The sequence below is a fragment of the Spermophilus citellus genome (assembly GCF_964194105.1).
Source record: "Spermophilus citellus genome assembly, chromosome: 9".
Taxonomy (NCBI): domain Eukaryota; kingdom Metazoa; phylum Chordata; class Mammalia; order Rodentia; family Sciuridae; genus Spermophilus; species Spermophilus citellus.
Genome location: NC_138191.1, coordinates 118,383,540 through 118,400,221, shown reverse-complemented (window position 1 = coordinate 118,400,221; position 16,682 = coordinate 118,383,540). Strand labels below are relative to the sequence as shown.

The following is a 16,682-nucleotide window of genomic DNA, read 5'->3' as shown; positions in this document are numbered from 1 at the left end:
GATGGCATCTGCTGTCCAGGGTTGGGGGGAGGGCAGCAAGCCTTCTCATTGTGGGACCAGGATTTGAAGCCAAGCAGAGGCAGGCCCCTCATGGCCTGGCAGCCACACACTTGTCCCCCGCTGCTCACCCTGCCTCCCACTTCTGTGCATTTGCTCAGCTGTCCCCATGTTGGGGCATTCATCTGCCTCTGCAGGGCTCTCAGCTCCCTCTCAGACCTCTGAGCTCGTGGGTCTCACAGTCTCATTTGTCCGAGAATCATCTGTGAAGGTACTGCCATGGAAGGTCCCTGTGTGGGCCTCTCCAGATCCCCAGGGCCCAGCCTCAGCCTGACACATGGTTGGTGATCAGGAACAGCTGATTTGAATTCGGCTCTTGCAGTCTTGTGGCCTCTGCCTCTCTTTCTCTCACTGAAGCAGAGACGCACTCTGAGAAAGGGGAGACACAGGCTTAGTATTTGGCATGGCCTTTTGCTAGCTCTGGAGGTGGTGATGATCAAGGTGTTCAGCCTCCACCCTCCTGGTCTCACAGTGCAGGGAATGTTGGGGCCGAGGGAGAAGGGAGGAAGGAGACCCGTACCCCCAGGAGACAGCAGGAGAAGGAAGAGTGACAGGAACAAAGGGAATAAATGAAAGAGCAGGGGAGGGATGCAGAGGAAGCAGGAGAAGAGGCAAGAGCAGTGTCAGACTAGGAGGCACGGCTGCTCACAGGGCCAGGATGTACCTGTTCCCAGGCGGGGACAGGGACCCGGAGTTTTGTTTAATATCCTGCCAGGACTGATCTGGGAGCTGCCTCCACAGGGCTCCTGGCTCACAGAGATGAATGAGATCTCCTCCAGCCGAGTCCCTGGGGAACCTCCTGGAGCGGGAATCTGAATGTGCTTGTGTTGGCCTGCAGCCAAGCCTGGGAGGAGGCGGCTCTAGGTTGCTGTCGGCCTCCCCTTGGCATCTGCTGGGGCCTCTCCCCTCAGAAGGAAAGCCATGTCCCTGTAGCACACAATCTTGATCTTCAGGGAAGGGTCAGGGCTACCTCCCCCCCCCCACCCCCCGGTTAGAAATCAAGAGTATATGTCCCAGGAATCTAGATTCAGGTGGGGGTTGGAAGTGAAGTTAATCCTTTCATTCAGTCTCTGTCCCACATATTCATTCAGCTTGGGTTCAGAGCCTGTGCAGGGACATAGCAGAGCTCACAGGCTGGCGGGGAGAGAGAGACACTTTATGAATGATCCAGGGCCAGGAGGGAAATGTGGAGGCAAGGCTTTGCAAGCTGTGGCCTCAGAAGATCTGCCATGTGCTGGGCTCTTGACTTGCGGGATGGATGACCCAGTCCCTGCTTCCAAGGATGGCATGGAACACGGGCAAGCTGTGTCTCAGGCAGGGCATGGGTTTGGACTGTGACCTGCAGATGGTGAGGAGCTGTAATAGGTTGTGACAAGGCCAGATCTGTATGCTTTCTGCTGCTTCAACCGTCTCCTTTGGGAAGCAGATGCTATGAACAGAAGAGACCTACCCCGTGAATCAGAGCTGGGCCCAGAACTCGGCACCTGGACTCCCAGTGGGTTCAAAAACCTGGAGTCCTTGGTTTCTGCCCCTTCTCAGTGCCCACCCAATCCTGGCCCTCCCCTAAGGGCTCCTCAGTTCCTACCTCTTCCTTCTCTCCCTCCAGGCGCCTACTTGATGGTCAATGCTTCCCAGCACGCCCCAGGCCAGCGGGCCCATGTCATCTTCCAGAGCTTAAGCGAGAACGACACCCACTGTGTGCAGTTCAGCTACTTCCTATACAGCCGAGATGGCCACAGCCCTGGTACCCTGGGCGTCTATGTGCGTGTTAACGGGGGCCCCCTGGGCAGCGCTGTCTGGAATATGACTGGATCCCATGGCCGTCAGTGGCACCAGGCTGAGCTGGCTGTCAGCACCTTCTGGCCCAATGAATATCAGGTGGGCTGGGGTCACTGTGGTCAGCCTGTGCCTGGGGCTGAGGGCAGAGGGATGCCACTTTGTATTGGAATAGGATGGGATTAGTGTGTTCAACATCAGGGGTCAGTTTGAGGTCAAGGGTAGAGTTGATCTGGGGTGAATCTAGGTTCAGCATCAGAGGTCATTGTTACTAGGAGTAGCCTATGGCAGGGGCCAGAGGTGACTTGGAACAGTGCCAGCCTAGACACCCTGTTTGGCTCGGGAGAATTTTGCTGCTTTCAGGTAATTGTCCAGAATTGGGAGAGAACCTCTGGCCTTGACCTTGTTCTCTCTGTGGTGGCACCACACTCCTGAACCAGCTGGCAGGGTGGGGAGGGTCAGAGTGAGCTGGGCTAACCTCTGCTGATTGAGGAGGGTGGGGCTGGGGCCCAGCGATAGGGGGCTCTTGTGGACACCTCCTTAGACAGGGATGGAGGGATGTCAATATGACAAGGGCCCTTCCGCTCCCCCAGGTGCTGTTTGAGGCCCTCATCTCCCCAGACCGCAGGGGCTACATGGGCCTAGATGACATCCTGCTTCTCAGCTACCCCTGCGGTGAGTCCCAGCTACTGGGGGTGCAGGGATGAGGGGTGCGATGGTTGTGGATCTGGTCTGTGTGGGGTTCAGGCCTAGCTCATGCCTTGGCTCTGTTCCCACAGCAAAAGCCCCGCACTTCTCACGCCTGGGCGATGTGGAGGTCAATGCCGGCCAGAACGCGTCTTTCCAGTGTATGGCGGCAGGACGGGCTGCTGAGGCCGAGCGCTTCCTTCTCCAGGTGAGGGAGGTCTCAGACCTTGGCCAGGGGTACGGTGGGGTGTGAATAGCTTATTCTAGTCCTGGGGGGCCGAGTACTTCACACTTAAGCACCCATACCCAGGTGTCTCCCACAACAGGGTTCCCTTTGCCCTCTTGGGTGCCCCTCACTCTGGGGCACACACAGTGAGACTACTGTGTAAGAGGGGTGGGTGAATGACCCCTACCCTCACCGAGGTCTGAGCGAGGTCCAGATCCCTCTCTCCTCCCTTGACCATGCCACTCCTGTTCCCCTGCAGCGGCAGAGTGGGGCGCTGGTGCCCGCGGCCGGTGTGCGGCACATCAGTCACCGGCGCTTTCTGGCCACCTTCCCGCTGGCTGCGGTCAGCCGCGCAGAGCAGGACCTGTACCGCTGCGTGTCCCAGGCCCCGCGCGGCGCTGGTGTCTCTAACTTCGCGGAGCTTATCGTCAAGGGTCAGCGAGGGTTACCTGGAGGACCTCAGGGGCGCTGGAGCGGGGGGTGGGGCCCTGGTGGGCGGAGTTGGGAAGGGTAGGGTCAGCGCCTGCGTGGGGTGTGAGCTGAACCCCTAGGCCTGCTGATGGGACAGAGCCGGTAGGGTCTGGGTGGCTGAGGTCCAGTCAAGGCAGCAGGGTCGGCCCTGAGGCATGGCCTGGTCCAGAGGTGGGTCTGAGGGTGGGGCAGACAGGGTCCGGGTCCAGGTGAGAGCTGGTGAGGAGGTGTGTGACAGTGCCTTCTAAGTGTTGACCAGCACTCGAGTGTCATCAGCCATAGGAGCAAGGCTTGGGGAGTGAGGGGGTGCATATGGGCTGGAGGGTGAGGACAGGATCAGCCTTTGGAGCGTGGCCCCTTAAGGCTTGGGGATTTAGAAGGGGTCAGAGAACTGTCCTGGACCAAGGCATGAGGGGTCTGGGAGGGCAGGCTGGCATCTTGGGGATGTGGGTGTGGTGAGATGCAAAGTTGGGAGCATGGGTCTCACAGCAGCATTGACCGGCTCCCCACCCTTTTGCAGAGCCCCCCACTCCCATCGCACCCCCGCAGCTGCTGCGTGCGGGCCCCACCTATCTTATCATCCAGCTCAACACCAACTCCATCATCGGCGATGGGCCGATTGTGCGCAAGGAGATCGAGTACCGCATGGCGCGTGGCCCATGGGCTGAGGTGCATGCAGTCAGCCTGCAGACCTACAAGCTGTGGCACCTTGACCCTGACACCGAGTATGAGATCAGTGTGCTGCTCACGCGTCCCGGAGATGGCGGCACTGGCCGCCCAGGTCCTCCACTCCTCAGCCGGACCAAGTGTGCAGGTAGGTACAGCTGCCACCTCCTGCTCCGGTCCCTCTTGTGGACATGGGGCAGGGCAGTGTGGGGGCAGAAGGGCACATTCCCAGAGGTAGTATGACGTGGATCTGTGTTCTAAAACTTAGTAAGATGTCATGACTTTTCCTTAACTCTTATTTTGGTTAAGATGATATTACTTTATTCGGTTTCAGCCTTTTAAGCATATGTGTATACACACACATGCCCGATTTAAAACTTACCACAACACCATACCCATTTTACAGATGAGGTGACTGAAGGACAGAGATGTGAAGTGACTAGTTAAAGAACACACCTATTAAGAGGCAGAGATGGGACTGGAACTCTTGACTGGCTGGCTTCCAAATCCACAGTCTTTGTTCTACTTTATATCATCTAGATAGAAGAATAACTAATAGAAGTGTGTGATAAATTCTAGCTGGATTCTCTTGACTGGGCATTGAGCCTGAAGTCTCCTCCTTGTTAAAAACCATGAAATAGTAGATGTTAAGATCCATGGTATGCCTAGGCCAGAGGAAACTGTTTAACCAGAAAAGAAATTGAGAACAGTGTTCTGTGATTTCAGTATTTATTGGAATTTCATTGAGATATGTGTAGAGTCACATGAGATTGTAAGAAAAACACAGGGCAATTCCCTGTACATTTTACCTTGTTTTCTGCAATAACAACATTTTGCAAAACTATGGTATATTACAACCAAGATATTGACATTGGTACAATGTACAGATCTTATTCAGACTTGCCCAGTTACACTTTGTTTGTATGAATGTGTGTGTATTTAGTTCTATACGGTTTGCAGTTTGTCACTAGATGTCTTCATCACGGAAGTCAAATACTGAACAGTTCAGTCACCTGAAGGACCTTTTGTGTTGATCTCTCTTTTTTTTTTTTTTTTGGTGGTGGTGCTGGGGATTGAACCCACAGCCTTGTGCATGTGAGGCAAGCACTCTACCAACTGAGCTATATCCCCAGCCCCGTGTGTTGATCTTTTATAACTATATTCCCCTCTTTCCCTAAACCCTCCAACCCTTGATAATAACTGATCTGTACTTCATTTCTAGAATTTTGTCATTTCAAAAATGTTATGTAAATGAAATCATGTGGCACATAATCTTTTGGAATTGTTGGGTATTTTTAGTAAGTATTTATTGTAATATAATTAATATCTCATAAAATTCTCTCATTTAATTGTACATCTCAGTGTTTCTAAACATTCTGAGTTATGCAACCATCAGCACAATTGATTTTGGAACATTTTGTCAACCCAAGAGGATACCTTGTATTCTTTAACCGTCTCCCCATTTCACCCTAGTTCCTTGAACCCTAGTAAGCACTAATCTACTTTATCTTTCTATTGATTTTCCTCTTTGTAGACATTTCATAGATAGAATCACGCAACATATACTGACTTCATCATTTAACATGACGTTTTCAAGGTTTATCTAATGTTGTAGCATAGATCAGTACTCCTGTTCCTTTTTATTGCCAAATAATCTTCCATTGTATAAATGCATCACATTTTATTTGTCCATTCATCAGTTGATGGACACTTGGATTGTTTACACTTTTTTGGTTATTATGAACCGTATTTCTATGAATATTCATGTACAAGTTTTTAGGTAGACATATTTTTATTTATTTTGGGTATTTATCATATATGTCGTGTGGTCACTCTACATGTAACTTTTGAGGAGCTACTGGACTGCTTTTCAAAGCAGCGGTACCGTTTTACATCCCCCACCCCCCACAGTGGATGGGGTTCAGCTTTTCTACATCCTTGCCAAAACTTATTCTGTCTGTGGATTACATCCTAGTGAGTATAAAATGGTATCTTATTGTAGTTTTGATTTGTATTTCCCTGATGACAAATGATACAGATCATTTTTTTCATGTGTTTATTGATGATGATTTGTATTTCTTCTTTGTAGAAATATCTATTCAGATTTTTTTTACCCATTTTAAGGTGGGTTGTCTTTTTATTATTGTTTTTTTTTTTTAAAGAAAGAGGAGAGGGAGAGAGAGAGAGAATTTTTTTTTTAATATTTATTTTTCAGTTCTCGGCAGACACAAGATCTTTGTATGTGGTGCTGAGGATTGAACCCGGGCCGCATGCATGCCAGGCGAGCATGCTAACGCTTGAGCCACATCCCCAGCCCCTTATTATTGTTTTTTAAGAGTTTTTTATTCTGGATACTAGATTCTCATTGGATATATTTTCACATGTTTTTTCCCATAGGTGGATTGTCTTTTTCCTTTCTTTCTTTTTTGGTACCAGGGATTGAACTCAGGGGTACTCAACCACTAAGCCACATCCCCAGCCCTATTTTGTATTTTATTTAGAGACAGGGTCTCACTGAGTTGCTTAGCACCTCACTGTTGCTGAGGCTGGCTTTGAACTTGCAATCCTCCTGCCTCAGCCTCCTGAGCAGCTGGGAGTACAGGTGTGTGTCACCTTGCCCAGCCATCTTTTCCCTTTCTTGATGGTGTCCTTTGAATTACAGAGGGTTTTCATTTTGACAAAGCCCAACTTGACTAATTTTTCTTCGTTGTTTGTGCTTTTGATATCATATCAAAGAAATCATTGTCTAATTGAAATCATGAGGGTTCACTTCTACATTTTTTTGCCCAAGAATTTTATAGTTTTAACTCTTTACATTTAGATTCTTGATCCATTTTGAGTTAACTTTTATAAATGGTGTGAGGTAGGATCCACCTTCCTTTTTTGGTGTATGGATATCCAGTTCTCCCATCACTGTTTATTGAGAAGACTGTTCTTTCTCTATTGAATTATCTTGGCATTGTAACTGGCTTTTTTTTTTTTTTAAACTCAGCATAATTCCCTGGAGATTCATCCAATTTGTGCAAATCAATATTTCATTCCTCTTTATTGCTGAGTAGTGTTACGTGGTTTGGTTATGCCTGTTTGTTTACCATTCACCTGTTGAAGGACATCTAGATAGGATCTGTTTTGGGCTGTTTGCAAATAAAAGCCATGAATATTCATGTACAGGTTTTCTCATGAACAGAAGTTTTCATTTTTCTGGGATAAATGACCAGGAGTACCATCGATGAGTCATTTGGTTATTGCATGTTTAGTTTTATCAGACACCACCAGAGTGGCCGTATTGTATTACAGTCTCACCATACAGTGATCTAGTTTTCTGCATCCTTGACAGGATTTGGTGTTGTCACTATTTTTTATTTTAGATATTCTGAGAGGTGTGTAGGTGATTTTTCCATTGTGGTCTTCATTTGTATTTCTTTAATTCCTAGTGATGCTGAACATCTATCTATTCACATGCTGTTTGCCATCTGTGTGTCCTTTTTAGTGAATTGTCAGTTTAAGTCTTTGCCCATTTTCTAATGGGGTTCTCCTTCTCCTTCTTGTCTTCTTCTTCCTCCTTCTGCTCCTCCTCCTCCTCTTCTTCTTCCTGTTGAGCCTTGAGAGTTCTTATGCATTCTAGATACCAGTCCTTTAATAGATGTATAGTTTGCATATATTTTCTCAGTGTGTATCTTAGTCTTTTCATCTTTTCTGTATGGTCTTTCATAGAGAGGCCATTTTTAATTTTGAGGCCTCCCACCATTTTTTTTTCCTCCATTACCAGGGATTGAACCCAGGGACACTTAACCAGGGAACTATATCTCCAGCTCTTTTTATTTTTTATTTTGAAACAGGGTCTCACTCGGTTGCTTAGGGTCTTGCTAAGTTGCTGAGGCTGGCCTTGAACTTGTGATCCTCCTGCCTCAGCCTCTGAGTTGCTAGGATTACAGGTATATGCCATTGTGCCTAGCTGAGCGCCCCCCCCCCCCCACTTTTTAAAATCAAATTTCCCTTGTTTAAATTGTGCTTTTGGTGTCAAGTCTAAGAATGTCTTGCCTAGCCCTAATTCACAAAGATTGTCTCTAGTTTTTTTTTTCCCCCCTCAAAGTTATGGTTTACATCTAAATCCATGATCTGTTTTGAATAAAGTGTGAGGTTAAGGTCAAGGCTTATTTACTTTTTTTCAATTGATGTTTTAAGTGTTTTTTAAAAGACAGACTGTGAATCATTTAAAGTCCAGTTTAGTGCTAGGCTTAGGGAGGCCCTAGGGTGGTGGCGGATCAATGTCCAAGGGGAACTGCCTTGTAGCTGAGGGGCTAGTCCAGGTTATTTAAACCTCTCAGAGGATCAGAAACAATGGCACTGATGTTCTGAGAACAGAAACAATAATCTTTACACTACAGGGTTAAAGATTCATTAACACATGTTGATTGAGCACCTATTATGCACTAGGTACTATGTAGTTGCTAGGAGTATTTGACTGTGAGACAGACAAAGACCACCAGCATATGAGTTCTTCATGAAACTGCTAGGATCTTACATTTCAGGCAGGAAGAGACAGATGATAAATAAGTAAACAAGTGGAATATATAGTTTGTCAGATGGTGATAAGTGCTGTGAAGAAGAATAAATCAAGGAGGGGAATGGGGTGTGTGGGTTGGATAGTTTTATTTTAAAAAGGCTCAACGGACTGTCTTTCTGAGAAGGTGACATTTGAGCAGAGATATGAAGGAGGTGAGGGACTGAGGGGCGGATCATTGGGGGAAGGGACATTCTGGGCTGATCCACCAGTGAGTTCAAAGGCCCAGAGGCTGGAGCATCAAGGAGACCCATGTGAATGGTTAGTGACCCAGGGGATACAGCAGGAGAGGACCTCAAAGTGGAGCTGGGGAGGGGGGGACTCAGGCGAGCGAGGTGCATAGCTATGGCAGGGCCTGGAGAGCAGGAGCAAACACCCTCTGCTTGTATTTAGAAGTGTCATTGTGGCCCTTTTGTGGCCAGTAGACCGTAAGAGGACAGGGGGAGCAGACGGGAGATTAGGGAGGAGGTTACTGCAGCAACCCAGCTGGGACATGGTGGTGGTGGTGATGGTGGTTAAAAAGTGGTTAGATTCTGGTTTGCTTTGAAGGTACGGTTAAGGACATTTGCTGGTGGATTGGATGTGGGATGAAGGAGAGGGAAATGCAGAGAAGTCCAGGATGTTTCTAAGGCATTTCGCTTGAACAGTGGGAAGGATGGAGTTGTCATTTACTGCGAAGGAGCGGACTGCGGCAGGAGCTGGTTTGACGGGGTGTCATAGATCAGGAGTCTGTGTTGGAGATGTTGACTTTGAGAAGCTATTAGATGTTCCAGTGAAGATATCCATCAGGCAGGTAGATATATGAGTGCGGAGTTCAGGGGAGAGTTCAGGCTGCAGCTATAAATCTGAAAGTTGTCAGGGTAGAGATGGTGTAGATGGGATTTAAAGCCACGAGGCTTGATGAGCTCTTTCGAACTAGTGGTTCTCAACAGGGGTGATTGTCGCCTAGGAGACACTTGGCAGTGTTTGGAGACACATTGTTGTCACGACTGGGTGGTAGCAGTAGGTACTACTGGCATCTAAGTGGTAGAGGGCAGGGAATTGCTAAACATCCCACGATGCATGGATAGCTACTGGTAACAAAGAACTATCTAGACCAAAATGTCAACAGTGCCCAGTTGAAAACCTCTGATTTAGTTCTTAGATTTTTTTTTAAAGGAAATTAGCGTACATGGAAGTGAAAATAGCTGTGAAGCTTGAGCCTTGGGGTCCTCCAGTGTTTTGGGTTAAACGTGGGCATTTGCAACTAAATGCACTAAATACACATGAAATACAGAGCCCAAGACACAGCAAGCCCTCAGCAAATGACAACTGTCACCATCATGATGTTCTTAACTTCACAAAAGCAGTTCTGATCTGTCTGCCCCTTGGAGTAAAATAAATCAGAGCTTGGGGGCTCTCTAGAGGATCTCTGTTCCACCCCTCTGTGTGTACACATGGGGAACCAGACCCAGGGAGGGGAAGGGACTTGACCGAGATCCTTTGGTGGGCCAAGAACCCAGGGTTCATGCCGATGACTTTTGATTATTCCCATTTTACAGATGAATACGCTGAGATTTAGAGATTGAGTCACTTGCCTCAGCCTACGTGGTGGTTCCACAGCAGGGCCAGAGTCAGAGTTTGAATAGCTTCATTTCCAATCTGGTGTTTTTTTAAACAATGACAGTAGCAGCAACAGCCATTGCTACTGCCATTGCGGGCTGGGTGCCCACTTGGTGCCAGCCACTGCTGCACACTTCACTGAGGCAGCCGGGTCAGGAGCTGGGGCAGGGGCCGGCCAAGGAGACGTGAAGCAGACACCTCACCCCGCCCCTCTTCATTACACGCTCCTCTTTGCTCCTCTTTGTTGACGTAGCCATCCGCACCTTGCTCAGGCGCCTTGGCCAGTGGCTGTTGTGCTCTCGGCCAGCTGTGTTGTCATCTCCTCTGTCCCCACAACTCCCCTCCCACTACATTATTTGCCATAAAAACAATAATACAATATCAGTAAAAGGCTTTTTTTTTTTTTTTTAAATCACCACTCTGAATCTCACCATCTTAGCCCAACAGCTGTTTAATTTTTCTGTCTTGTTCAAATCTCTGCCCATATGTCTGTAGTGCACATTTTTACATGCTTGTCATTGGGATGTGGAAAGCGTTCGGGATTCTGCTTCATTTCCTTGTGCTGTTCCGTGTGCTGTGCTGGTTATAATTATGTTTATTGCTTGCAGAAGTCTGTTGAGTGGCCCCGGATTGCTGGGCTGTTTGTTTCCAGATCACAGTTATTATAAATAATACTACATTGGAAAACGCAATGCTTATAGTTATGTTTTTTTTTTCCTCTTGAGTCATATTCTTTAGAGTAAATACTCAGAAGTGGTTAAAGAAAGGGGACTGACATAACCTTGTTTGGAAAGATGATTTTACTGCTGCTGGTGTCCCGTGTCAGTGCAAGTGTTTATTTATGAATTACTATAGGCCAGACAACTTGGCCCGTATCATCTCATGTAACTCTCATATTTGCCCTTCAAGTAAGTGTTATTATCTCCATATTTTTTAAAATCCAGGAACCTGCTGTCAGTGTTCAAAGGGGTTAGTAACTTTCCTGAAGTCACAGAACTAATGAGGGGTAGAGATACTTGTGAACTTTGATGGACTATGACCCCAGTCTCCTTTTCATGAGATAAAGTTGAAAGTTTTTTGAGGTTTTTTTTTTGGTACTGGCGATGGAACTCAGGGTCACTCAACCACTGAGCCACATCCCCAGCCCTGTTTTGTATTTTATTTAGAGACAGGGTCTCATTGAGTTGCTTAGCGCCTCACTTTTGCTGAGGCTGGCTTTGAACTTGAGATCCTCCTATTTCAGCCTCCCGAGCTACTGGGATTATAGGCATGTGCCACCGTGCCTGGTTGTTTCCGAGTTTTTGCTTCCTTCTGAGCATTACTAAAATCAACACATTTGGGGCTAATTTAACAGGTGTTTAACATTACCGCCTCATTTTAATGTGCATTCTGACCTCTGATCTTCCAGTGGCCTACAGCCCTGTGGAATTCAGAGGAATGGGGCTTCGAAGTCCCCAGCTCTGTTTTGTCAGTGTGTTGGCAGCTGAAGAGAGTATCTGGGTGCCAGATGGTTTTTAGAAACAGAGAGGCTCATGGATCCGCACCCTTCAATCAACATATCAGTCTGTAGTTGACTCATGCATGATTTCAGCCCCCTGGATCTGCCCAGGTTTGATCAGGGGAGAGAGGGAGGGAAGAGAGGAGTGGGCCCTTTTGGAGACCCCTCCGTCCAGTGGGGGAAGTGCCGGCTTTCCCAGCTGTTGGAGAATGGGGTGGTTGAGCATGAAGCTGGGAGTGTCTTTCTCCAAGTCACAGGTCGCTATCTTGGGCCCTGCTCGGTGGGTTTTAAGAAGCTTGAGCAGGTTGCCGGTTTTTGGAAATCTGGACATTTCACATAAAAATATTGGAATTTCTGGTTTCTCTTGAAAAACTGGGAGGACGGGGCCACCCTGAGCTTGCAGTCCCGCTTGGCAGCAGTCACAGAGCCATGAGGAGGAGCTGCCTCTCTTGGGTGGGACACCTGGAGTCCTGCTTGCTGTCGTCTCCTCCCAGCTGTGTCTCCAGTTTGCCTTGAACTTGGTGTGCTCCCACCAAGCCTGAATGGACTGGGAGGGGATGCGGCTGGCACCCCAGGGGCTGGAGGTGGTGTCGGCCCAGCTGCAGGGGCCCGAGGCCCACTCTCACTCGTGCAAACCAAGCAAGCAGCAGTACTTGGCCTCCATGGACACCCTGGGGCCGAGCACCTGGGCGAGCTGGACCATTGCCAGAGAGTCAGAGTCAAGCAGGACTTAGGAGCAAGATGATAAGTGTTCACAAAATCTGCCCCCCCCCCCACTACCACATGAAAACAGAACTCATAAAACCCCAAACAGGGAAATCTCCTGGGACAGGAATGGGAGAGAAAACTACACATGGCAGGCTGGGGCTGGGGCTCAGCGGTAGCGCACTCGCCTGGCATGTGTGAGGCACTGGGTTCAATTCTCAGCACCACATAAAAATAAATAAATTAAAGGTCTGTCTGTCTGTCTGTCTATCTATCTGTCTATCTATCTGGCAAGTGTGTGCAGCCAGCGGCCCTCAGATCATGGTGAGCAGCAGGGACTAGCCGTTCATGTCCAAGGCGACAGAATTTACCTTGCTGTGGGAGGAGGGTACTAGGTAAGAGGTTGGCCTTATTCCTAGCAGGGGCTGACATTTCTCTCTGATGGCCAGATATGTGACTTTCCTGGAGCCACTTGCCTGGAGCCCAGGGAAGAAAGGGAAGGCTCCTGGGTAGAAAGGGAAACAGTGTTGTGCTGGGTATGCGCTTCCCAAACTGTCCCCTGTGTGCTCCCCTGTTGCTCCCCTGTGTCCTCTTTATGAGGGGGCATTCTGAGCAAACTGATGGTAGGAAAAACGACCCTAGGGTCTTAGTTAATCTCCTTAAGGGGCTAAGTAGCAGGACTTAGCCGTCTATTCATGAAGGGATCCTGAATACCCTAACTGGGGACACACTGCAGGTGCTCAGAGGACTCATGGGTGAGGAAGCTACATGTCACAGAATCAGGGTGCAAGAGAGAAAGGGTCATTAGAAGGCCACTGTGGCTTCTTCCCTCTTCTCCCAGATGTGGGAACAGAGGCCGGAGGTTTGCTTAAGATCACGTAGCTGGGTAGTACAGATGCAGGCCTGGGCAGAGTCTCGGGCTCCTCCTGCTTCACTTTGGAAGCCTGAGGTTTCCTTCTTTATAAAATGGAGAGTCACCTAGAGACTGTGTAGTACCGCCTCCTCCTCTTTCTGTCTGTGTTCTAAGGCATGGCTGTGACTGGTTCCTTTTTTTTTTTTTTTTTTTTTTTTTTAAAGATAGAGTAGAGAGAGGAGAGAGAGAGAGAATTTTTTAATATTTATTTTTTAGTTCTCGGTGGACACAACATCTTTCTTTGTATGTGGTGCTGAGGATCGAACCCGGGCCGCACGCATGCCAGGCGAGCGCGCTACCACTTGAGCCACATCCCCAGCCCCTGTGACTGGTTCCTTGACAGTGAATTCCACCTGGAGGGTGGGGACAGCTGTAGGTGAGAGCATGCTTCTAGAGCCAGCCTGTCCAGCATGGGATCCCAGCTTCATCACTTACTGCCTGTGTGAATGGGCAGCCCATTTACTCTCTGTGCCTCTGTTCCCACAGCTATGTGACAGGGCTAAAAGCTCACTGGACTACAGCAAGGATTAGAGATAAAGCATTTTAAAGCCTCTAGAGAAATGTCTGCCACATTCAAAGCCCCCCAAATGTTTACTGCCATTATTATTATAGAGGCGATTGTGTTTCCCTTTGAACTCACCATTGAACTTGAACCTTATCTTTAGAGTCTACCTAGCATGTAACGGCATGCATTTCTGTCTGTTTCCCAATCTTGTTCTGGCTCATTTAACTCTTTGGCTCTCATTTTCACCATCCTCCTGGTTCTACATGCTACTGTATCTACACATGACTGTAAACTGTTTCACAATAACTTTGGAGAAAACAAGTTAAGGAAAACATTGCCCTACACATTGATTTAGACTGGCCCAGGGTGTAGTCTAGAATGGTACGGAATTAGAAGGTGAACTGTGCTATTAAAAAAATCACAGCTAATAATTTTGAAAGAGTATTGTGCTAGCCATTGTCATGCATGCCTTACCTTAAACGTAACAATGATCCTGTGCAGCAAGGTCTATTATTTTTTATTTTGCAGTTCAGGAACTGAGGCTCAGAGAGGAAAAGTGACCAAGGCAGAGGTTGCCAGCTGCACACAGCATAGTTGGGATTCCTGATTCCAGAGCACACCCTGTTACACCATGTTCAGTTCTAGGGGGTCCCTTAAGCTCTTGGGGGACAAAGGAGGGATAGATTCTGTCAGCTGATTGGTGCTCTTTGTTCTTGTCCCTCATCCTCCCTTCCCATTTCCTCTCCTTTCTTGCAGAGCCCATGCGGGCACCCAAAGGCCTGGCTTTCGCTGAGATCTTGGCTCGCCAGCTGACCCTGCAGTGGGAACCGCTGGGCTACAACGTGACACGCTGCCACACCTACACGGTGTCCCTGTGCTATTACTACACCCTGGGCAGCAGCCACAACCAGACCGTCCGCGAGTGTGTCAAGATGGAGCGGGGCGTCAACCGCTACACCATCAAGAACCTGCTGCCCTACCGGGACGTCCACGTGCGCCTGGTCCTCACTAACCCCGAGGGGCGCAAGGAGGGCAAGGAGGTCACCTTTCAGACTGATGAGGATGGTAAGGGCGCCAGCCGCGATTCCCAGGGCCCCCGAGTTCCTCCCCCACATCCTACGTCTGAGACTCAAGTTTATTATACAGAATTTTTTGCTTAGGATGAAACAGCTGTATACCACAAAGCAATGAGAGCTAATAGTTATTCTCTGGAGGACCATGGGTTAGAGTGGCATAATCTCATTCTTAAGCATTTGGAAGAGTTTAGTAGGGAAGGGATTTGGGACTAGAGTTTTCTTTGTGGCAAGGCTTTAAATAATAGTTTTAATTTGAAAATAGATACTGGAATATTCAAATTTTCTTTGTATACTGTGATTTTTCAAGAACTTTGCTCCTTTCACCTAAATTGTGAAATGTCTTGACATAAAACATTTGTTTATAAATTCTCCTTTATTTAATACCTATATAATCTGTAATCTGTAATGAGAGCCCCTTTTTCTTTTCTGATACAGATAATTTGTATTTTCTGTCTTTTTTTTTCTTATTTACTCTTGCTTGGGATTTATAAATTTTGTTAATTTTTTCAAAGAGCCAACTTTGGCTTAGTTGACTTTTCCCCCCCATGGAATTGAACCTCTGAGCTACATACCCTGCCCTTTTAAAATGTTTTATTTTGAGGCAGAGTCTTGCTAAGTTGCTGAGGTTGGCCTTGAACTTGTGATCCTCCTGCCTTGGCCTTTGGAGTAGCTGGGATTGTGCTCATGCACCTCTGGGCTTGGCAATATTTCATTTTGTATTCTTTCTTTTTTTAAAAATATTTTATTTGGATTTGATTTGCTGTTGTTTTTTAGCTTTTGGGGATGGAAGATGTCTTAGATCAATAGTTTTGAGCCTCCATTTCTAACATGCACTTAAAGCCATATGTTTCCTTTTAATCCCTTCTTTATGTGCATCCTATGAGGTTTTTTTTGTTTGTTTTTAGTTGTAAATGGACACAATACCTTTATTTATTTTTATGGGGTGCTGAGGATTGAACCCAGTGCCTCACACATGCTAGGCAAGCACTCTACACTAAGCCACAACTCCAACCCCAGGTCTTTTTTTTTTTGGTAATGCTGGGAACCAGGGCCTCTCAGATGCTAAGCAAATCACCGAGTTATATCCCCAGCTTTCATTAGTTTTGATATGTCTCATCTTCATTATCATTCAGTTCAAAATATTTTCTAATTTTTTATAATTTCTTCTCTGACTCAAGAGTTATTTGGAATTATGTTGCTTAATTTTTAAGCAATTAGGACTTCTAAGTATCTTTTTGTTATTGATTTCCAGCTTAATCCCACTGTGGTCAGAGTACATACTCTAAATTTAGCCTTTTGAAATTCGATTCTTAATTTATGGTCCCAGCATGTGGTAGAATTTTGGTAAATGACCCATGTGTGCCTGAAAAAAAAAATTGCTTTCCATCATTTTTGGGGACAGTGTGCTAAATCTGCCAGACTCATCTTTACTGAGCACTTACTGTACATCAGACACTATGCTGAATGTTTTTCATCTATTAATGGCTATATAATTGCCGTGACAACCTATGTGATAGGCTACTGTCTTCACTTTACAGATGAGGTCACATAGCTAGTTGGTAGGCAGCAGAGCTGGTTTCACACCTGGCCGTCTGGTTTCCAAGTTGTCATTATCTATTTATTTATTTTAAATGCTGGGGATCAAACCCAGGGCCTTGCTCATGCTAAGTGTGCACTGAGCCCCACCCCCACCCCTGAGAGTTGTCCTTCTCAACCCCTGCAGTCTCATACCAGGACAGGTTCAAAGCCTTCCCTTTAGATTCCTGCAAACCCCAGGTGCCCCTAAGCTCCCTGGTGGAGGGTTTTCTTGCTGCCCTACACGTGCAGTTTTCTCTTCTGCACAGCACTGGTCCAGACACAAAGGCAGCCCCTGTTTTGCTTTCCACAAAACTCCATCACCCAAGGCGGTGTGTGTGCCCCCCGTGCTGAGCATCTT

General features: G+C 47.3%; 1 protein-coding gene across 10 annotated transcripts in view; it reads left to right on the top strand.

Annotated features, from left to right (window-relative positions):
- PTPRU (protein tyrosine phosphatase receptor type U) overlaps window positions 1–16,682 on the top strand; it is a 76,644-nt gene that overhangs the window by 15,311 nt on the left and 44,651 nt on the right. For 9 of the 10 annotated variants that reach the window (XM_081305997.1, XM_081305996.1, XM_081305994.1 and 6 more), the window contains exons 3-8: window positions 1,664–1,935; window positions 2,427–2,508; window positions 2,613–2,728; window positions 3,006–3,180; window positions 3,738–4,031; window positions 14,427–14,735. In XM_081305997.1, coding sequence (XP_081162123.1) covers window positions 1,664–1,935; window positions 2,427–2,508; window positions 2,613–2,728; window positions 3,006–3,180; window positions 3,738–4,031; window positions 14,427–14,735 — 1,248 coding nt within the window. The remainder of the gene's footprint in view (window positions 1–1,663; window positions 1,936–2,426; window positions 2,509–2,612; window positions 2,729–3,005; window positions 3,181–3,737; window positions 4,032–14,426; window positions 14,736–16,682) is intronic. The other variant, XM_081305993.1, reaches the window with a different exon arrangement.